A 20,631-nucleotide genomic window follows, 5' to 3' on the forward strand; every position below is an offset into this window, starting at 1 on the left:
GAATGTACATAGTCACTCCCTTTACTTCCATCAGTATACATAACATAGTATGTTAAGGGTTGAAAAATACACTGGTAAGAAAAGGAGTAACATGGGCATTGTGATTTGTTTCTTATTTTACAAAATTTCATATCTATTTCTAGAAGTATGTTGGGCAGTTCTGGAGAGATACCACTTAAGAGATCAATCCCTGTTGTTGATGATCCTAGAGATCTATTTATATATGATAAAATTTTACTCATTATTAATTTGTTATTAGAGTATATTACTTTGAGACACTATCTTTCTGCAAGCAAAAGCCGCCTCAAAATTGAAGGCATTATTTTTGGGTTGGACTTAAATTCAAATTCAAATATTTTTATTCAAAATAGGATTTATAATCACTTATTGAACGTCAAAATCTACCACCCATTCAAAAGAGACTGCCTCAGACCTGAGTAGAATGGGCGCAAGAAACTCAGCGGGCTTTTTTTTATATAAAATATGGATTACAATGTAATATCGTACAATAAACATTAATAATTAAAGAGCCTGAGGGTGTTGGCTTTAATCCCAGTCCGTGGTGTCATTAAGAAAATCGTTTATGCTATAATAACCTTTCCCACACAAACGTTTTTTACCAATTCTTTTAAATTTCGTAACACATTTGTTTTGTACATTTTCTGGGATCATATTGTAGAAGCATATACATCGCCCAACAAAAGACTTACTAACTCGACCCAACCGAGTAGTAGGCATAACAAGTTTATGTTTGTTCCTCGTGTTAACATTTTGAATGTCACAGTTTCTAGAAAATTCCTCAATGTGCTTATGAACATACAAAACATTATCAAAAATGTATTGAGTAGCAACAGTCAAAATGTTTATTTCTTTAAATTTTTCTCTTAATGATTCTTTAGGACCTAGGTTATAAATCGCGCGAATAGCCCTCTTCTGCAGCACAAATATAGTATTAACATCGGCCGCACTGCCGCATTACAATATACCATAGGACATAATACTATGAAAATAACTAAAGTATACTAATCTCGCCGTATCTATGTCAGTTAACCGTCTGATTTTCTTAACCGCATATGCTTAGTATCCCTTAGCACGAATTTGGATGTAAAATATATTGTAGTTGATAGAGCTTTAGTCCACGATAATTATACCACTATTATTAAAAGGTAATGCACCGTTTTCAAGAAAATCACAAAAAAATCTTACCTAAAACAGGTAAATCATTTCAGTTTCTAGCCTCCCGCCGCGATGTCAGTAGTGTTTATTTACGTGATTTATCTGTTTTAGGTTAGAATTTTTTTCGTTATTTTCTTGAAAACGGTGCATTACCTTGTAATAAGAGTGGTATCATTGTAATCGTGGACTAAAGCTCTATCAACTACAATATTTTTTACATCCAAATTCGTGCTAAGGAATACTAAGTTTTAACCATTTTTAATAGTAGGTAGTACCATTTTTAATAGTAGTAGTTTAATAGAGGTAAGGTACTCGCAGTACTTTGATCACGTGATCAGTCAAAAAAACCACTCGAGTGCCTTATGCCTAACGTTTTATAAACAATACCTACAGTTTAAACCCAAGTATTTTTAATCCAACAACAGTTTTTTTAAACAAATGATTTAAGTTTTCTTTAGTGTTAATTCCGCCAATATTTGTTTTAAAAACAAATAAATAAAAAAAAAATATGGATTTCCGCAAAGTAACGCCTCATTCAATAAACAGTTTTTAAGTTAAATAGAAAACTTTAATACACTCATTTGAATTCTGCGTCAAAAAATGCGACTGACAGTATACGGGATTGCGTTCCGTTATAGTAACCAATATTACTGTCTATGAATACCCATATACCCATAATTACAATTGTAATTACATATAATATATTATCTGTATTGTAGGAAAGTAAATACAATTACTTGGTTTACAGGTACGTTGCAATATGCACTGCGACCACTGTACAGTGTGACGTCTTCATTTCATTTGAAGCTTATGTCAAATCACTGCACTTTTCATACTAAACTAAATTTCAATTTTTATTTAGGCAGTCCCGGCTCTACCTAGTATATACATCCTCTTTGGCACTCGTTACTAAAACTAAATTCTTTTGTTTTGTTTCTGTGATTCTAGTTTATAACTCAGAGCATAATTATTGCCATAAATATATTCTTTGATTATTGCTCTGAGGGTATAAAAAATAAAATTATAATACAGAGTAAAATAAATACTAATAGGTACCTAAGTAGTGATTAGAGGACGGTGAATCGAAAATTGTACATAAAAATTTACAAAACTTATTATTTATCATTAGGTGATACAATTGAAATTTATATTATTTTAAAGTAGTGATTAGAGTTATACAGTATATTGTATCACTTGTATGCGTTGTAGTATAAAATATAATTGGCCGTTATTAGTATTAAATTCACAAAGCATGTCTGTTCTCGGCTCAGTCGTACATTGGTTTCGGTTAGATTTAAGGGTTCACGATAATCTTGCTTTACGTAATGCAATCAATGAGGTAAGTCTTAGATTACAAGAAGAATACAAAGTGTACACCTCTTCATAATTAATTTTTTCTCTGTATTCCATACGTCTTTATTTTTTTGAATTGATAGATTCTTGTTTTATTTAATATTTTAATTCAATTATGTTGTGCATCTTCTCTCATAACTTAGTTATATATTGTGCTTGTAAGATAATAAACTGTTATTGGTTGACTTCCTTAAGTTTTATGAATGAATTTCTATTATATATATTTGTTAATGCTGTGTTTGCTTAATAAATAAATTTTTAAAATTTCAGGCTGAAAATCGGAAAAACTTTTTGAGACCAATTTATATAATAGAACCAGATATTCTTAAACAGATTCGTGGTAACAGACTGCGATTTTTAATCCAAAGTCTTCATGACTTAGATGCAAACCTACGAAAACTAAATACCCGCCTATATATTGTTAGAGGAAAAACTAGTGAATGCCTTCCAGAACTGTTAAAAAAGTGGAATGTGAAATATTTGACATTACAAGTTGATATTGACCCATTTTATATAAAGCAAGATGAAGTCGTTGAAAATTTTTGTGATAAAAATGATATATTTGTAGTAAAAAGAGTTCAACACACAGTATATAACCCTCAAACTGTTCTAAAGAAAAATAATGGTAATGTCCCATTGACATACCAAAAGTTTCTTTCATTAGTTAATGATATTCAAGTAAAAGAGTGTATTGAAATAAAAAAAGAAATATCAGAGGATTGTAAGTCTTCTGATTTTAATTCCAAGTCTTATGATGTGCCTAGCTTAACAGAAATAGGATTAGATGAATCTTCAGATTTTAAATATCCCGGTGGGGAAAGTGAAGGCTTGAAAAGACTTTTGACATATATGGCTAAGAAGCAATGGGTTTGCTCATTTGAAAAACCAAATACATCACCTAATAGTATTGAACCAAGTACAACAGTATTAAGTCCATATATTAGCCATGGTTGCTTATCTGCTAGGTTATTTTATCATAAGTTGAAGCAAGTGGAAAGTGAAATGAGACATTCTGAACCACCGGTGTCATTGTTGGGTCAGTTAATGTGGAGAGAATTTTATTATACTGCTGGTACTGGCACAGAGAACTTTGATAGAATGGTTGGCAATTCTTTATGTACACAGATACCTTGGGGCAACAACAAAGACCATTTAAAAGCTTGGTCTGAAGGTAAAACAGGTTACCCATTTGTTGATGCTATCATGCGTCAATTGACACAGGAAGGTTGGATTCATCATTTAGCAAGACACATGGTCGCATGCTTCTTAACCAGAGGAGACTTATGGGTCTCTTGGGAAGAAGGTGCAAAAGTTTTTGAGGATCTGTTACTTGATTATGATTGGTCTTTGAATGCAGGAAATTGGATGTGGCTATCAGCTTCAGCATTTTTTTACAAATATTTTAGAGTATATAGTCCAGTGGCATTTGGCAAAAAGACTGATAAAGATGGTTTATATATAAAAAAATATGTACCAGAGTTAAAAAAATTCCCATCAGAATATATTTATGAACCCTGGAAAGCACCTCAATCAGTACAAAGGGCTGCTGGTTGTATAATAGGTGAGAATTACCCTAAAAGGATAGTTGATCATGATAAGGTACATAAAGAAAATATGAAAAAAATGTCAGAAGCATATAAAATTAACAAAGAAAAGAAAGCTCTAAAAAGACCTAGATCTGATTAACTAGTTTAAGTATATTTAATATTTATACAAGGAGACCCGGATAAATATTTTTTACCAAAATCACTAATAGAATCTCCGAAAACAATAATAGATGGCACATCTAAATAAAACAAATTTGTCTATGTCACTGTTATTTATATATATTTTTTTAAATCTATTATTTTAAAATGTTTAACATATTTTTTGTCAAAAGTGGAAAAAAATAGTGACACACTGTTAGACTCTATTTTCAGCAACAAAAGCACACTAAAACAAAGTGACCAATGAATCTTGAGTTTAAGATGAAGCTGTCATGAACACTAAAGATATAAAATGTCATGTGTTGACTAATAGCTAGAGGGTCTATCTAGATGATTAAATTGTCTAAGGGTGATAAGATCATTTTTGACAAAGAAATATAGAATTTATGGTGTTCTGAACAAAATACACCTTTGAGTTTTAATAATTAATAGAGATTGCTAGTTTTGTATGTAATATAAGAAGTGTGGTATTTGGAACATTATAATTGTTATAGGTTTATTGTTTGATTGTACAAATATTTTAATTTTATATAAGTATTTTTGGTATATTACATGTATTAATAAAATATCTTAAGTGCAATGATTGAACCTATTTTTATTATACTTATTTCTTACCAAGTTTATGAACATTTCAACAACATCAAGTAGAATAAATTATAAGTTACCAGTGGGAGGCTCCTATGCACCGGATGCCGGCTAGATTATGGGTACCACAACGGCGCCTTTTTCTGCCGTGAAGCAGTAATGTGTAAGCATTACTGTGTTTCGGTCAGAAGGGTGCTACAGCTAGTGAAATTACTGGGCAAATGAGATGTGACTACTTATGTCTCAAGGTGACGAGCGCAGTTGTAGTGTCGCTCAGAATTTTTTTGTTTTTCAATAATCCTGAGCTGCACTACATTGTAATGGACAGGTCAAATCAATTACCACCAGCTGAACGTCCTGCTCGTCTTGTCCCTTACTGCCAAAAAAAAAACTTAAGTGATGATACTGGCATCAGCTGTTGCAGTCTAAAAAGTCTGCAGTAGCTAATTAATTACGTGTAAAAGCCAATCGCTAATCTATCGTTAAAGTACCCACACTATCCAAAGTCCTAGATTTGCGATTTCCAAGAAGGCGGAACATAGCCCTATATACATTTATTTATTAAATCCAAGTAATACAGAAGAGAAGGTTTGCTAAAAATTAATATGGAATATCATCTTCACCTGGGGCAGAGTCTTTGATCGAAGTCAAAACACCTTGTAACTAGTTCCTGACGACATCTAGAATGACTTGGCTAACGAGATATCCCACATATGAGCTGGCGGCACTCTGTATTTTGTCATTTACGTACAATAAACAACAATCACGCTAATTATTGTCTGAATCAAAACTCTGCCTACGCGTCCATTAGGCAGAGTTTTCGATGAGTTGTTTTGACAGCGCTTGGAATACAACGCTACTCAATCGACAAAGTGCTTAGTAAAATACTGTCCAAATAACAGCATATTCAAACTAAAAGTGGTTTGAGTGTCATTTTTCAGGTAACTGCCTCTTTAAATTAACAAAATTACGTAAATAACATGACTATTTTAATCAATAATTTTAATTTAACAATAATTGCTAAATAATTACAGTTCAATTGCTAAAATTAAAAACATCGCCGACTTAATATCTAACATTTCGCACTGAAGAGTCAGTTGTTGAAGAGTATTGTCAAAACTCGACACCTTATTGATCCTAATGAAGATTTTCATTATTATAACACTAGAAATAAGGGATTGCTTGTAATTAATTCTAGTAGGCTTCATAAGATACGTCATAATAGCTTTGAGGGTAAATGTATACACTTCCTAATAAAGTCCCAGCCACTGTTCAGGCATCGGTTTTATTAAAAAATTGATCTGTCGTAAATCAGCCTAGGACTAGATTATGATTTTTTTATAGCAAAAGCAGTGACAGTACAATATTGTATATTTTATTAAGAGCGCAAAAAAATAATGCTGGGATTCTTGCGCCGACGGCGTTTCTTCTCAGATCGCCATTTGTTTCCGAAGCGGCAGTAGTATCTAGTACATATATTAGAAATGACATCAAAAATAATTCTAAAGGAATCAATTTTGAGAAAATAAATGCCTTTAAATTACAATTAATATTTTTGTGTTGTGCCAAATATACAATTAAAAATGAACGGTTAGAAAAATAACCTGACAACTGTAGGTAAGTATTTCATCAACAAGGTAGGTAAGTAGTTTCCATACTAGTACATATGTCTACTGTGACATCTGTTTCCATAGTAAACTAACATGATGCCACTTCTACTAGTTTTTTCTGTTCTGTGGGGCACGCGGACACTATTTCTAGTGTCAATATCCTAGGTAAAGAAATGGCGTGCGTACAAAGTACATAATATGTCAGAAGTGAAACTTCTTTGGAAAACTAATTTTAAAATCTCGTTTATATGAATTACCCTAATCTGTTCTTTAAACCAAATGCTTAAGTCAATATTAAAAATTATTATTCTACTTACTCGCGGCCACGCGCTAAACCTGCACGATACAACGCTAGGGGGGAAGATGTTCTACTTACTAGCGGTGGCATGTACTGCATGCTAGGTTCACCCTTTCTCACTCTATCTCAATCGGTCTCAATCTCCCTCTCCCTCTTTTTGGATAAAAACGTCCCACATTTTCGTGACACTTTATTGGCACATATAGACACTGGATTTATTAAATTCTTCTAGAACCTCGGATTCGATATCCAATATCCATATTGTTGAAATCATAGATTTGAGCGAGGGCCATTTTGGATTTAAAAAATGATCCCAAATTCGTTCTCTGCATCTTCGAGAACCTCGGATTCGATATCCATATTGTTGAAATTAAAAATTTGCGTGGAGGCCATCTTGGATTTAAAAAATGATCCTAAATTCGTTCTCTGCACCTTCGAGAATCTCGGAGTAGATATCCATATTGTTGAAATTATAATTTTGCGCGGCGATCATCTTGGATTTAAAAACCTTTATTGTATCGTACAAGGCTTGTAGGGAAGATGTTCTACTAACTAGCGGCCGCGCGCTAAACCTGCATGATACAAGGCTAGTAGGGAAGCCCGAGAGTTAAGAAATACTCTTCCTCAATCGGTGTCAATCGCTCTCTTTCTTGAACAAAATAAATATTCTCAAATTTCCGTGACGCTTCCGTTTCCGTTTCATTTGTAAAAAAAATACCCTAATGCGCCTAAACGTAGATACAGTATAAAGGTATCCATAGTCCAAGCATCTAAAGAAGTTTAAAAAATACACAAAGAAGTCAAAAATGAATGACAACAACCGACAGGATATGCGCGCCTACGAGTACGACCATAATAAGTTACTCTATGCCTACGGGCTACGACCATCAACGCCCACTTTAAAAGTGTCATCATTCAAATTTGATTCAAAAAGGCTAATAAATAATATTGCTATGTACATGCCGGATAATATATAAATATGAAATATGCTACAATACTACATATAGATTTAACATGCATTAAATTTAGGCATTTATATTCCCCACATGGATGGACCCTTCAGGCTTCAATGCGTGAAGGTATTCGGTGCTGCTAAGAAGACATAATGGGAGGCGTATGGAACATGTAAGTTTTTCTCTCCTCTCTATTATTATTATTGTTTGGCTTGATGGCGTACCCTTTTTAGATTTCACCAATGACTAGTGTATATTAATCATGCTTAGTATATAATCAGCTTCGTGAATGAACCAAGGTGACGATCAGAAACTAAAAAAATTGTTGATATATCTACAACAAAAAAGACACACACACATATATATATATATATACAAAGGTTAAAAGACAAAGTAAAGTATTAAATTATTTTGGTTAATGAATGAATATAGAATATAAACAAAAGGGGAATTAATATAGAGTAAGGATTTGAGATCAGTGGAGCGAGGGATATCAGGAGGAAGTAGATCATGTGATTGGGAGATCCTTCATCAAGTCCACACTCTCAAAGAGAGGTGTCTCTTATATGTAGCTTAGCCAGATGAACAGGGGTACACACATGCCCTAGCCTTAATCTACAGATTGTACTTCTAGCATGTTTATGTCTTCTTTGAAATTGCAGAACCATGGATGAATAGGAATTGAGGATTAAACATCATCATAGTATTTCACTTTAGAAGAACTAGTCTTTTGCCAATATATTTTCCAGGATAATAAAAGACTCTTGCAATCGGATGTAAATCATTGGGATAAACCATGTAGTGGTACATACAGTATTTGTCGACCATTTTGTTGCCTTGAATACCACTATGGCCAGGAACCCAGGCAAGAACAACTTGAATATTTTTAGAGTGGCAGCGGGCGTCTTTAATTTTTAATATGTAGGGAAATTTATGTACAGATTTAAATTGGATAGTTGCAATAGCCTGTAGACAACTCTTAGAATCAGTGAGAATAACAGATTTATTTAGGTTATGGGACTCAGTAAAAATTTAAAGCTTCCAGGACAACTATAGCTTCACCAGAGAATACTGATGCTAGAGGGCGAAATTTATAATTTAGGATAATATTGTATTTGGGAATCCAAACAGCCAATCAGGCCAATGTTTAGCAATATATTGTTTTAACTGGGAATTTGCAACATGAGAGTTCTTTTCAATGAAAATCCAAAACAAAATTGGGGTTGAAAGATAAGGGAGTGAAATGGAATGTGTAAAAGAGGAAACTTTTAGCACTGAAATATGGGCCAGGAAGACAGAGATAAGTAACAAAACTATTGAAAGGGCAGGGATAATCTTTATGGGACCAGTATTTATTAGAAGAAACAAAATCAGACAGGATATGAAGCTTAGAGATAAGGGGATGATAAGGGAATTGAACAACTTTGAAAAGGAAAACTTTGGAGGTACAGGGGAGGATCACCACATTCCACCTGGAGAGCATTAATTGGGGATGATTTCAAAGCACCATATATTATCTGCATGCATTTCTATTGGATTTTGTCAAGAGAACACAGGGCAGATTTGTTACAAGAATCCAGTAGGAAAGTGATGTAAAAAAAGTGACTATGCACCAGGGCATTGTACATAAGTTTCTGAGTATCTGGGTGGCAGCCCCACCAAACTCCGGATAGAGAACACAAAATGTTTGCATTTTTTTTTCACATTTATTAACAATATTATTAAAATGATGAATTCCAGTTAATCTAGAATCCAAAACAACACCTAGAAATTTAACTTTGTCCACCACATTAAATTTTTGTTGGCCAGAGGATCAGGGAGGGTCTAGATTGAGAAAATATAACCACATTGCTTTTAGGGATTGATAAGGACAGTCCATGATTTAGAAGCCAATTATTGAGATAGCTAATAGCTGAATTGAGGTGAGAAGAGGCCTCCTCAATTTTTTTTTAAGACACATGAATGGCCAAGTCATCAGCATATTGTAGTATATAACAGAAAGAATTGACTGAGAGTTAATGGGCTAAGGACAGACCCTTGTGGAAGCCCTTTCCATACCTGTCTGGGAGGCGAACCAAACTGGGACTTAGCCAATATATTATTACTCTCCACTATCCATTCTAAATGATTCTTAATCAAATGTCAATACATTATTGTTGTACATTGTGCTTAGTTATAATTAAATAATACATAATTATTATTTGCATAATTTACTTTATAAAGTTGCACTTAAGAATGTGATTTGATAATCATATACTTCATCTACAGTAATTATGTAAAGTGAAAGTTTAAGTAAATCAGTTCCTTTGTTAGCGAGGTCAATCAATTGTCTTGTAGTATAAGTGATTAAAGTATTATTAATCTAAAATTCAAATGGTGTACAGCACATTCAATGAATTTTGGTATTAAAATTTTAATTTGATGACTTGAATAATATAATTTATCAGTTAGACTTCTCTATTCAATTTGGTGGTGCCTTGAGCTAATGAATAGAAGCAATATCATATTTTTTTTATTATTATTGCAAGTGTCATTTGTATATTCTCTAAATTTCCGCTGCCTACAGTATGTTTATAATTTACTAAACTTGTATGTTTTTGTTATGATTGTTTTATTATTAGTAGAAGAATTCAATGAGCAAAATGTATTTTTTATGGAAAGGAGGACCAACTAGCATATGGGTCATCTGATGTTAAGTGATCACCCACATTTTTTATAACAATGCTTTTTTAATTTTGATAAATAATTCTTTTAAACAAGTGTGCTACATTTGTTTAATACATTTTCTGGGATCAGGTTTTAAAAGCAAATAACCTACATCATCCAAAAAAGACTTACTAACTGGACACAACTAAGTAGTAGGCATAACAAGTTAATGTTTGTTCCTAATCCTAACTTATGTGCTTATGAACATTCATATTACACCCTGTGTCCACTGGGAAAGTTCATATTTCAAAAAAATTGTACAATGCCTCGGACATGCGGTTTTCTTAGTCACAATGGAGTGTTGGAGTGGACTGCATGCGCTTTTTTAATCGAAGCTTATTGGACGAGAGGCAAATCGTACGCTGAAGTCAACTTAATTACAATATGCGTCGCACCAAGGATACATTTGATGAAAAAATGGATAACATAGTTTCGGGAAACAGCCTCTACCATGAGCATAAAAAACATGGGATCATTTGTTTCAACACAAGAAAACGTGTAAAGAGTTAGTGATGCAGCTATCGCAAATCCACAGCAATCTGTTTGGAAGCATGCAGTGGATAAAAAATGGCAATAGTGCACAAAATTATTAAAAGGAAATTGTTGGTCCACCCGTACAAGATCCAAGTGGTTCAAGCTTTGAAGGAAAACGACTACGTTTTACGAAAAACGTACGCTGAAAGAATGCTTACTCCATTTCCCACGTTACATCGGCTTAGTAAGATTTTCTTTACTGATGAAGCCCACTTTCATCTGGAAGGTTATGTTAATAAACAAAATTGCAGATATTATGCTCCACATAACCCGAAACAGAAGCATCAAAGACAGTTGCACAGACCAAAAATGGCCTTAAGGTGCGTAATTTCTGGCCCTGGAATAATTCGGCTCTTATTTTTTTGAGAACCAAAATGGCGGCTGAATAACAGTGAGTTCCGAACGGTATGTCATCATGTTTGAATCTTATTTTCGTCCTATATTTGAAAGCGGTTCACGATTCAACAGAAACACATGGTTTCAGCAAGATGGCGCTGCCGCCCATACCGCGAGGGATGCAATGACCGTGATCTAGACGCTTTTCATCCCGAAACTGATATCCTTGTTTGGAGACCTGGCCTGGCCACCCAGGTCCCTAGATATCACACCATGTTTCTTTTCTTATGGGGATACCTAAAATCTAAAGTTTATACAAACCAATCATTAATGATCTTAAAAATGTATTAAAACAGAAATCGAAAATTTTTCTCCGCATCTCTGTAGGAAAGTTCTCATCAACTTACAGACTCGCTTGCAGGAGATTCGTATAAGCAAGACGGCATCATCTTTAGATAGTGAAACCCTCATAATGAAGCTATTTTATTCGTGCCAATAAATAGTTTATTAAATCCAATATCATTATAAATCTTCGGTATTTTTTAACTGACTTCGAAAAGGAGGAGGCTCTTAATTCCATCGGTACTTTTTTATGTATGTACACCGATTACTCTGAGATTTTTGATCCGATTTCCGTGATTACGATGCACAATGTTTGCCATTTGCTCCCATAAAAATTTGACATAGAAGAATAGTTTGGCCCAGAAGTTTTCATTTTATGAATAGTTTTATTTACGTGGATGATGTTATTATAGTTTGTGTACTGCTTTTTAGGAGTTTAATTTGATTATACATTATTATTATTAATTCGTTTGCCGAAAAGTGGGTCTTAGTATATCTGTCATTCATAGCTAACAAACGTTCTTCATGATATATCAGTGTCTCACAAGAACGTGAAATATGGGATCTATATTGTTTAAGGCACGTGGAACCTTTCGTAGGCCTACCATACCATAGCTACTTAAAAAAATACTATTTAATATAGACGGTAAAAAGCAGGGAAATCTTAGAGTTTACCTGATTAATAATATTTAAAACTAAAAAATAAAAAATAACTTCAAAGCCATCAATATGTAGCACATACAAATAATACTATTTTATTAATATTAAAGGTAAAGTTTTGCATAAGAGGCATTAAATTAAATTATAAGTTATTTGATACTTTTCAGTTTTTGAAGCCGGTTTTTTTTTTATGTATTACGTTTTAGTGTTAGTTAATAATCATATATAATCAACCGGAATGAAACTCCAAAAAAAAATCCGTACACAAAACAATTACGTCATCCAGGTAGACGAAAATTTTAAATGTTCATAAAATGAAAACTACTGGGCCAAAGTATGTAAAATTTTTATAGGACTGAGTATTTCGCATAAAACAAATTATTACATTTAATTATTAAAGAATTACGTAAATCGGCTCATAAATCTCTTAGTAATCGGTGTACATACATAAAAAAATACCGATCGAATTGATAATCTCCTCCTTTTTGAAGTCGGTTAAAAAGAAACTTGACATAAGTGCCATTTGCTTGACTTTTTTTGATTTGAGTTATAAGTATCGAAATTAAGTATTTTATCTTCTAGTATTAATAGCAAACCCAAGTGCATGAACTAAACTTTGATCGCCCTACATAAGATGGCCGTGTTGAACTTATTAACTGTTTCCAATACAACGGTCTAACCTATTAATTTAAATCGCTAGTTGTATTCGACATTCAGAATGGATTAAGGCAGTTATTGGATAATATTAGTGGACTTATCGCCAGGGTTATATCCATCAATAAATAGAAAACAATCATCTGTAAGATCAACCGAGTCTTTGTTAGTCGATCAATAAATTCAAATTCAATATTTAATTTAATTTAGTAGTTCAATTAAAACACTTCGTTAAGGTACACTTCATCATTATCATCATCAACTGGCAGACGTCCACTGCTGGACAAAGGCCTCCCCCTAAAGATTTCCGCGACGATCGGTCCTGCGCTGCCCTTATCCAACGTATTCCGGCGATCTTGGCCAGATCGTCGGTCCATATTGTGGGCCTACCAACACTGCGTCTTCCGGTACGTGGTCGCCATTCGAGGACTTCACTGCCCCTACGGAGAACTGTCCGTCGAACTATGTGCCCTGCCCACTGCCACTTCAGTTTTGTAATTATTTGGGCTATGTCGTTTGTCGCTATGTTCTACTTTGTTTCTCCTACGGATCTCCTCATTCCTGATTCGATCTCGCAGGGAAACTCCGAGCATAGCACTCTCCATTGCCCTCTGAACGATCATGAGCTTTCATATAACGTACACCGTTCCCTATATACTATCTACAGATAGAGATAAGTTACTACCTTTTACTGTTAGTAACTAGATGTCAATAATATAATAAGCTTATATTGGGACGCGTGAATTGCAATTTCCATACAAACTTCTATTTCTGGTAAGCTATATGTCGTCCCATTGACAGAGAGCGTGTATGGATAAGGTGAGTTACCGTCGATAAGTTTATTGGGACAGAAAAGTCAACGATAGTTACGATTTTTAACTCAAGTAAGAGATAGACTGAATATTGGTAACGGCCGTTAATCAATACATATCGTAGATAGGTCTATATTAATTTAGTTAGACTCGATTCGAATACATTTAAACTTCGTACGAGAAATGTGAATATATAGAGGTTAGAAATAAAGAAAAACGAATTAATTCCGTCGGTCTAAAAAACCTAGATTAAATCGCGAAGTGATGTATTAATTACACTTTTCAACCTTAGTTTGTGCATGCTATTGCATCTCAGAAAAAAAATGGGCACTATGTTTTAAGCTCACAATTGGTAAGTCACAATCAAATAGGTGGACAGTGGACACTTAATATATACCTTATAACTTAGATTAAGGATTGTTCCAACTAGAACCGCGCTACCTAAGCACTATAGCATTTTTATTACGACAACTATTAGATGCTTGTGAGCGTGGCATCTTGACACCCAATGGCATCTTCGAAATTTTGTAACATACGCTTCGTGTTATTTTACATTGAAATTAATATAATACAAAATACTTACTGTTGATATGCGATTCCAGTGTCTTTCTTATTTTTTTGTAGTATTATTTTTACAATGTTTTACTACGCAACATTAGTTTCAATTATTAGCAAAGTTTAACAGATCATGTGGCACGTCAACGTCACACATTCTTCGAGACCGGCTCGAGTACGCCCACTTGGGCGTAGTATTTGTTGTCGCACTTTGCTACGCCTGCGGTATCAAATTAGAGCGCAGCGGAGACCAATTCTTAATCTAACCCTCATAAGTACTTTATCAGACTAGTAGGTTGCAGTACAATCCCACATTTAATTATACGTAATGGTAATTTATTCTATTGCAGTATTCTCTAAACAATCCTGGAACTCTTAAAATCTTGAAACTAACTTCCAACTGCCATTTATTGTATCAAATTTTCTCCGACTTCTATTGAGGTGTATAAACTGTAAAGACATACCTCCTTTGTATGCTATATTGCACGCGGAATGTCAATCAGGTCATGTTTATCAGACGTCTACGTTTGAGATGCACCTTTCGTTTTAGAAAATCAATATATCTCACGTGGTCGAGCTGTATTTTGAATTTTGAGTGAAGAGAAAGTAGACGTGACCTAAGGACCGTTATCAAAATAACTTGTATCTATGTCAATTTACATCTAAACCCTAAACACAGTTCTGAGGCATTCAAGTATTTATTTTCGTTGTTAAAATTTAACACGTAGAAAATCACGAGCCTGTTTGTCTGGTGGTTGCTTGGCTGCCTATCGTGCAACGGTTTACAGTTTTAAAGCTATTGCATAGCTTCTATCGCGGGCCTTGAGCGTGGAGACCGAATCCAGAAATTCCGTAACGAAAATAACCTGACACCCCACTTACTAGATGTACCTACATAGATATTCCGCCACGATCATTACAGTTGCCGTGGAACAGCGGATCACGTATGCTTTTTTTTATTATTTTTGTTTGGGAAATTACATATTTCTAGGTCTCTAAATTATTGTGTACTTGACCGGCTTTATTTTCCTTAATTTTGGTACTACTCCGTTTGAGGGCAAAATATGTGGTGACTGGTTCTAAGTGTATTGAAATATAATTTTATTTGAAAACATCAGATAGCATGCGGGCTATTAATGGTTATTAATTTTCATGACACAATCGAATATCTATCTCAAAACTCTCGATTGGAAGTGGAATTACTTGGACAATTTTCCAATTGCGTACTCAAATTTTATAATCTGTGGTCTAATGGGATAACAGGCTACTTCTCGCAAATAACTTCCTTTCTGTGTGTGGAATTGCTTTGTAGAAAGTGTTCAGAGTTTCAGAGTTCAATTGAGCTATTTAGATTTATCCAGAACTTATATTGTTATAAAGTTTAAGAATATGCCTGTAAATATTATAATATATTGGCGAATTGTGCTGTGCATCTACCAATAAGATCTGTGTTACTACGATAAATACAAATAAATTAATTTCATTTCATTTCAAGTGAATTAATAAGTGTCATCACTTTTCTGTCTCGATGGTGGCTTCAAAGATCTGTTTGACGTGAATCCTGCCAATAATACCGAGAAATACCATAGTATTTCTAAATCATAATTTACAAACATAAAAATCGTGCTCAAGTTCTAGGCGCATTATTATTTTCTTCTATGCAATGAGATGTGGGTAGGTTTAAAATGAGCCTTACCGTTAAAGACCAGTAACGAACTGTTAATTCTTCTGGTATTACAGGTAGCATCGCTACTTCTTCTTTCTTCATCAGATTAAGTCAACGTTATGTCTTTGTCAAGTTATCTCATTTATGCTTTGTTTCACAGTTCTTCCTTCGGAGCGATGCCACGGTATGGTTCATATAGAAAAACTAGGACGACATTAGGGAGATTAGCTGACCTTGGAAATGCGTCTACGAGATAATATAAGGTAGGTAAGGCATCGTTCTATGTTTCTATAATATAAAAAATATAAATTTATGTGTAAGAGACAATCTGCAATTCCAAAAATTATCCCACCGCATACACTTGTTTTTGAAAGAGAACATTTTGACTGTAAAACCAGAACTTTAATGGATTGGATTGTATTTTACGGACGAAATCCATTGATTATAATATTATCTGTTTGTCAAAGGTCTAAAATTAGATAAAATAATAATATTTGGAAGTCAACAGTCCAGCAAACCTGTAGTGTATCGTCATGCTGCCGTATATAGGCATTTGTTTTCTCAAAATTGATATATACAATATATTTAGTTCTTTTATTGCGGACTATGATCTAATTTTGTGTTAAAATGTGTGCGACACTTCAAAGAGACCTTTAATTAACTGTCAATGTTATTTAAATTTTTCACAATATTATGCAATACTCATGAAAATGACTTGCAAATTTATGTCATGTCATCATTTCATGGTTGTTGTTTATATTCTAGTGCTTGACGTAACCATTAGTTTATTCTTCGTCATTGAAAAGAGTAATATATATAAATATTTCAAATGAACGAGGGATTTGTTTAAAGTGTATCATGCGAAGTTAGTTAAGTACCTGCGAAACTGATGTTCTAATGTCCGTGTGAAGCCGAGGCGAGTTGCTAGTGTTTATTGCTATGAGTCGACTGAATATATTTCATATATTTCAGTTCAAGGCCGCTTGTTGCATCAGCCAGTATTTCTGACCTTAATACGACTTGGGGACTTTAAATACCTAATCCCAGCTCAGGGGTAATTAGGAACGTATTAAGAAATCTTTTGGAATACGGAACTGTGAGCATATTCTCACCCCAAAGGCAAATTTAGACGCAAGTCCTTCGGTATTCCTGCATGGAATTCCTGTGATTCCTCCTGTATAACAAGAGAGAATGGGTGAACGTGACCGCTTACCATCAACATCCTATTCCATAGAAAGAAAAGCTTAAGTGCTGTATTTATATAAATGGTTTTTTTCAAAATATGATCACGCAAAAAAGAATACTAAGAGCGCGCTATAGAAAGAGAATTTCAGAGCGCATTATATTGCTTGGCAGTGATAGTGTTTTGATTGACGTTAAAAGTTATTCTAAAGATTTCAATTGTAAGAAAATAAATGTACCCGTAAACCAAAGGCTACTAAGTGAATTGAATATTGTTATAAAGCCAACCAAACAAATCGATCTACCTACAGACATAATAACAGCATAGTTCCCTTGGCAGCGTGCTACCTAAGCTGCGCTAATTAGTTCAATGCCTCCAGACCACACTGTTGTGGCTAAAGAGGTAAAGATATATTTATCTCTGATATGAAATAAACGGTAACTGATACTATGCAGCGTACACCTGAGGTGAACTGAGCCACTGATCTTGACAGTTTTTGCGAGCGTTTATTGGTCATAAGCAGAGCCGGTTTACTTATAGCGTCATACAGTCGCGTGCGGTCAACGTTGACACACACACGCTTCGAAAAGAGAATTCCCGCCATTTTTTTCTCGGTTCGAAATTTGAATCAAATCGAAAATTGTGAAGTGTGTACTTTATGTAGTGATTTCGTATACTAGATTATCTGGGTATGTATTTACTTTTGTTTAATTTAAAACTTGTTATTGGACGTTTAAACCTTGTTTTGTGAATGATTTTACGTTCATTTTTATCTATGTATTTAATATTTTTAATCAAGTATTATTTACTTAGAGACGAAGCCAGATTTTTATATTACATTAATTTGAAAGCACTAACATTCTATATGATCTGATGATGTGTTCTGAAGGTAAACACCAATACTCCTAACCTGATAGCAGTAACTAATGCGACCCGATATTTCTTATTGGTACTACATTATGATGCTAAAACATAAAATATTATCCTATCAAATATGTTTATAGAATGAACGAATTTAAACTAAATAAAAAAACACACTTTGCTGACTTAAATGAAGTATGCAACAGTTTGTTTCTGTTTTGAACGAATTCGAAGACTTGCAGGTAGGTTTAAAAGGTCAGCACGATACAGATTTCAAAGTGGACCCAAGAATAGTTCTTTATAGAAGAACTATGACAAATATTTTTACTGTCCAAGTTCAAGGACTGGAGTTTGTTGCCCTTTTATTTTATTATTCATAGATATTTGAACAATTTTCCTTCATTAAATATATGCGTTACTGTTTTTAGAGTACAATACACCTCGGGTATGTTTACGTTTCAAGTTTTTTTTATATTAGAGGGGGCACGTGTAACTTGATGGACAGTGAAAGATGGCCATCCATGTACACCCGCAATACAAGAGGTTGCATGATGCTTGAGTCATAGTCCTTAGTCGTATCGATTCGGGAAAATTTTAGCCGAAAGAAGATTTTGCAAACCGCGTGGTTGTGGAATTAAAGACATCAGTGTGGTGCATGTGAATTTCCGCATTCCACTCATTATGTGTGTTTTTCGGCTCGTTTCTCCTTATGTTTAATCGCCGAATAACTCGAAGTTAATGTAAAATATTCACCGGTGAAAAAATAACAAACGATTCTCAAAATTTGAATACATACTTCTATTATCAGCAATACATAATTGCATTAATGTGTTAACCTAAGGGATCAAAAATTATAAATTACGTATAGAACTTCTTCTTGAACTATTAAAACTATTGATGATACTCCAAAAAGGATGTATTTAATGATAAATACTGATAAGCTAAGCAAGAGCGGGTGTGTATAAATTATAAATTAATTTAAGTGTCAATGCGTCACATAAGTAGCGAATGAAAGGAAAATATCTTCAAATATTTTATTTAAGTAATATTTTTGCTGCATTTATTCCTCTTTTGTAATAAAAATTTAAAATATATCTAGTTTTATCATTACTTATTTTGACGGAAAGAAGAAGAAACGAAAAAACGCTGTAAACAACTTTTGCTGATTTGTTCCTTTTTTGAATTGTAACTTTTTTACGTCAAAGAAAAGCCAGATACAATTAATACCAGATGGGTGTAGCCAAATATATTTTATTAAGTACATGATTATACATAATATAGTGTCAGCAAGCGCTAACGTCATGGAGTCATAAGATATCTCAATTAATAATCACATTTATATAACAGCAGTTAATTTAACCCACACGAATCATATTAAAGTTAATTTAACAAAAGGTATGAATATTAAGTGCTATTGTAGTTATAATTATATACATACATTACTTACATAGTAATAAATAGCAGCAGTTATATAAATGTAATTATTAATTGGGATATCTTATGACTCCATGACTTTGGTAACGCCTGTTACTGACAATAGTAATATGCGAAAAAACCTTATATAAAATCGACCTATTTAAAAAGTAAATATAGTCATAAAATGTTGAATAGGTGATACCTAAATCAAGCGATGAGTTTTAATTTTCTTATTTTATGTACCTATAGCATTTGTGTATTACAATAGCAAATTATCATTACTAATTATTTATTATAATAAGCAATAAAGATTTTTAAGTTTTTAATAATTTGTTCCAAAACAATTTGAATGGCCCATGGGAAAGATAAAAGACACTTTAACGAGACAAGAAGCTCGGCCTAATGGCAGTCACGCGACAAGGCCGCGGTTTTTTGAAGCAGGGAATGTACATAGGGTAAGATTGCATTATGATTCCATATGTTGCAGATGTTAGGTTGTCCCCGTGGGTCTGAAAAATGTCAAAATAATTAAACCATTGATGATGTTGGTTCCATGAGAAATTGAATTTCGGATAGACCTTAAATACAATTAATTAATCAAATCATTTATTTGCTAAACAAGGTATTACATCGTTGGTTAATATGTCTTAATATATATAAATTACGTGACACGTTGTTTGTCCGCGATGGACTCGTAAAGTAATGAACGGATTTTAATGGGGATTACTTCATGGAGTGCAGTTTAGTCCAACTTGAGAAATAGGGTACTTTTTATTTCCAATATTTGTTTTGTATGGACATATTTTCTGTGAGAGAATTTATTGACGCACGGTTTGACAGTTCTGCTGTGAAACAATTTCATTGCAGGGAGCACGAAATAAATCTTGATGTTTTTAAATATTATTGGCAAATTCATATAAAATAGTTTTTTTTTTACTATCTACAGAACAACGTCTGTCGGGTCAGCTAGTATAATATAATAATAATAGTTCCTCTTATTCAATCCCAAAAGGGGATGAAAATTGTGTAAATTAGTTAATCTCTGGATGTTATGGGGCCGCCGGTCGCCAACTCTGCCACACACTGCTCCACTCGCGACGTTTTGCACTTGTTTCTTTGACTCGCTCTCGAAAAACCAACAAAATAGGGAATAGTGGGAACGATGAGGAGCGATGTCCGGCATCACGAGTAATGTTGCCATACTACGTCTCTGCCTCCATTCTTC

General features: G+C 33.7%; 2 protein-coding genes across 7 annotated transcripts in view; both read left to right on the forward strand.

The window, feature by feature from the left end:
- Positions 1 to 2,070: 2,070 nt before the first annotated feature.
- Positions 2,071 to 4,819, forward strand: LOC126977058 (cryptochrome-1). The gene is made up of 3 exons (XM_050825735.1): positions 2,071 to 2,228; positions 2,306 to 2,515; positions 2,800 to 4,819. The coding sequence occupies exons 2-3, from the start codon at positions 2,375 to 2,377 to the stop codon at positions 4,213 to 4,215; spliced, it is 1,557 nt and encodes a 518-aa protein (XP_050681692.1). The 5' UTR covers positions 2,071 to 2,228; positions 2,306 to 2,374; the 3' UTR covers positions 4,216 to 4,819.
- Positions 4,820 to 7,584: 2,765 nt separating this feature from the next.
- LOC126977061 (cystinosin homolog) overlaps positions 7,585 to 20,631 on the forward strand; it is a 64,148-nt gene continuing 51,101 nt past the window's right edge. For 2 of the 6 annotated variants that reach the window (XM_050825742.1, XM_050825745.1), the window contains exons 1-2: positions 7,585 to 7,853; positions 16,107 to 16,209. The gene's annotated coding sequence lies outside the window, so the exon portion shown is untranslated. Of the gene's footprint in view, positions 7,854 to 16,106; positions 16,214 to 17,663; positions 17,819 to 20,631 lie in introns of those variants that run through there. The other 4 variants (XM_050825744.1, XM_050825743.1, XM_050825746.1 and 1 more) reach the window with 4 other exon arrangements.

Source organism: Leptidea sinapis, chromosome 43 (genome assembly GCF_905404315.1).
Source record: "Leptidea sinapis chromosome 43, ilLepSina1.1, whole genome shotgun sequence".
In the NCBI taxonomy this organism is placed as follows: Eukaryota; Metazoa; Arthropoda; class Insecta; order Lepidoptera; family Pieridae; genus Leptidea; species Leptidea sinapis.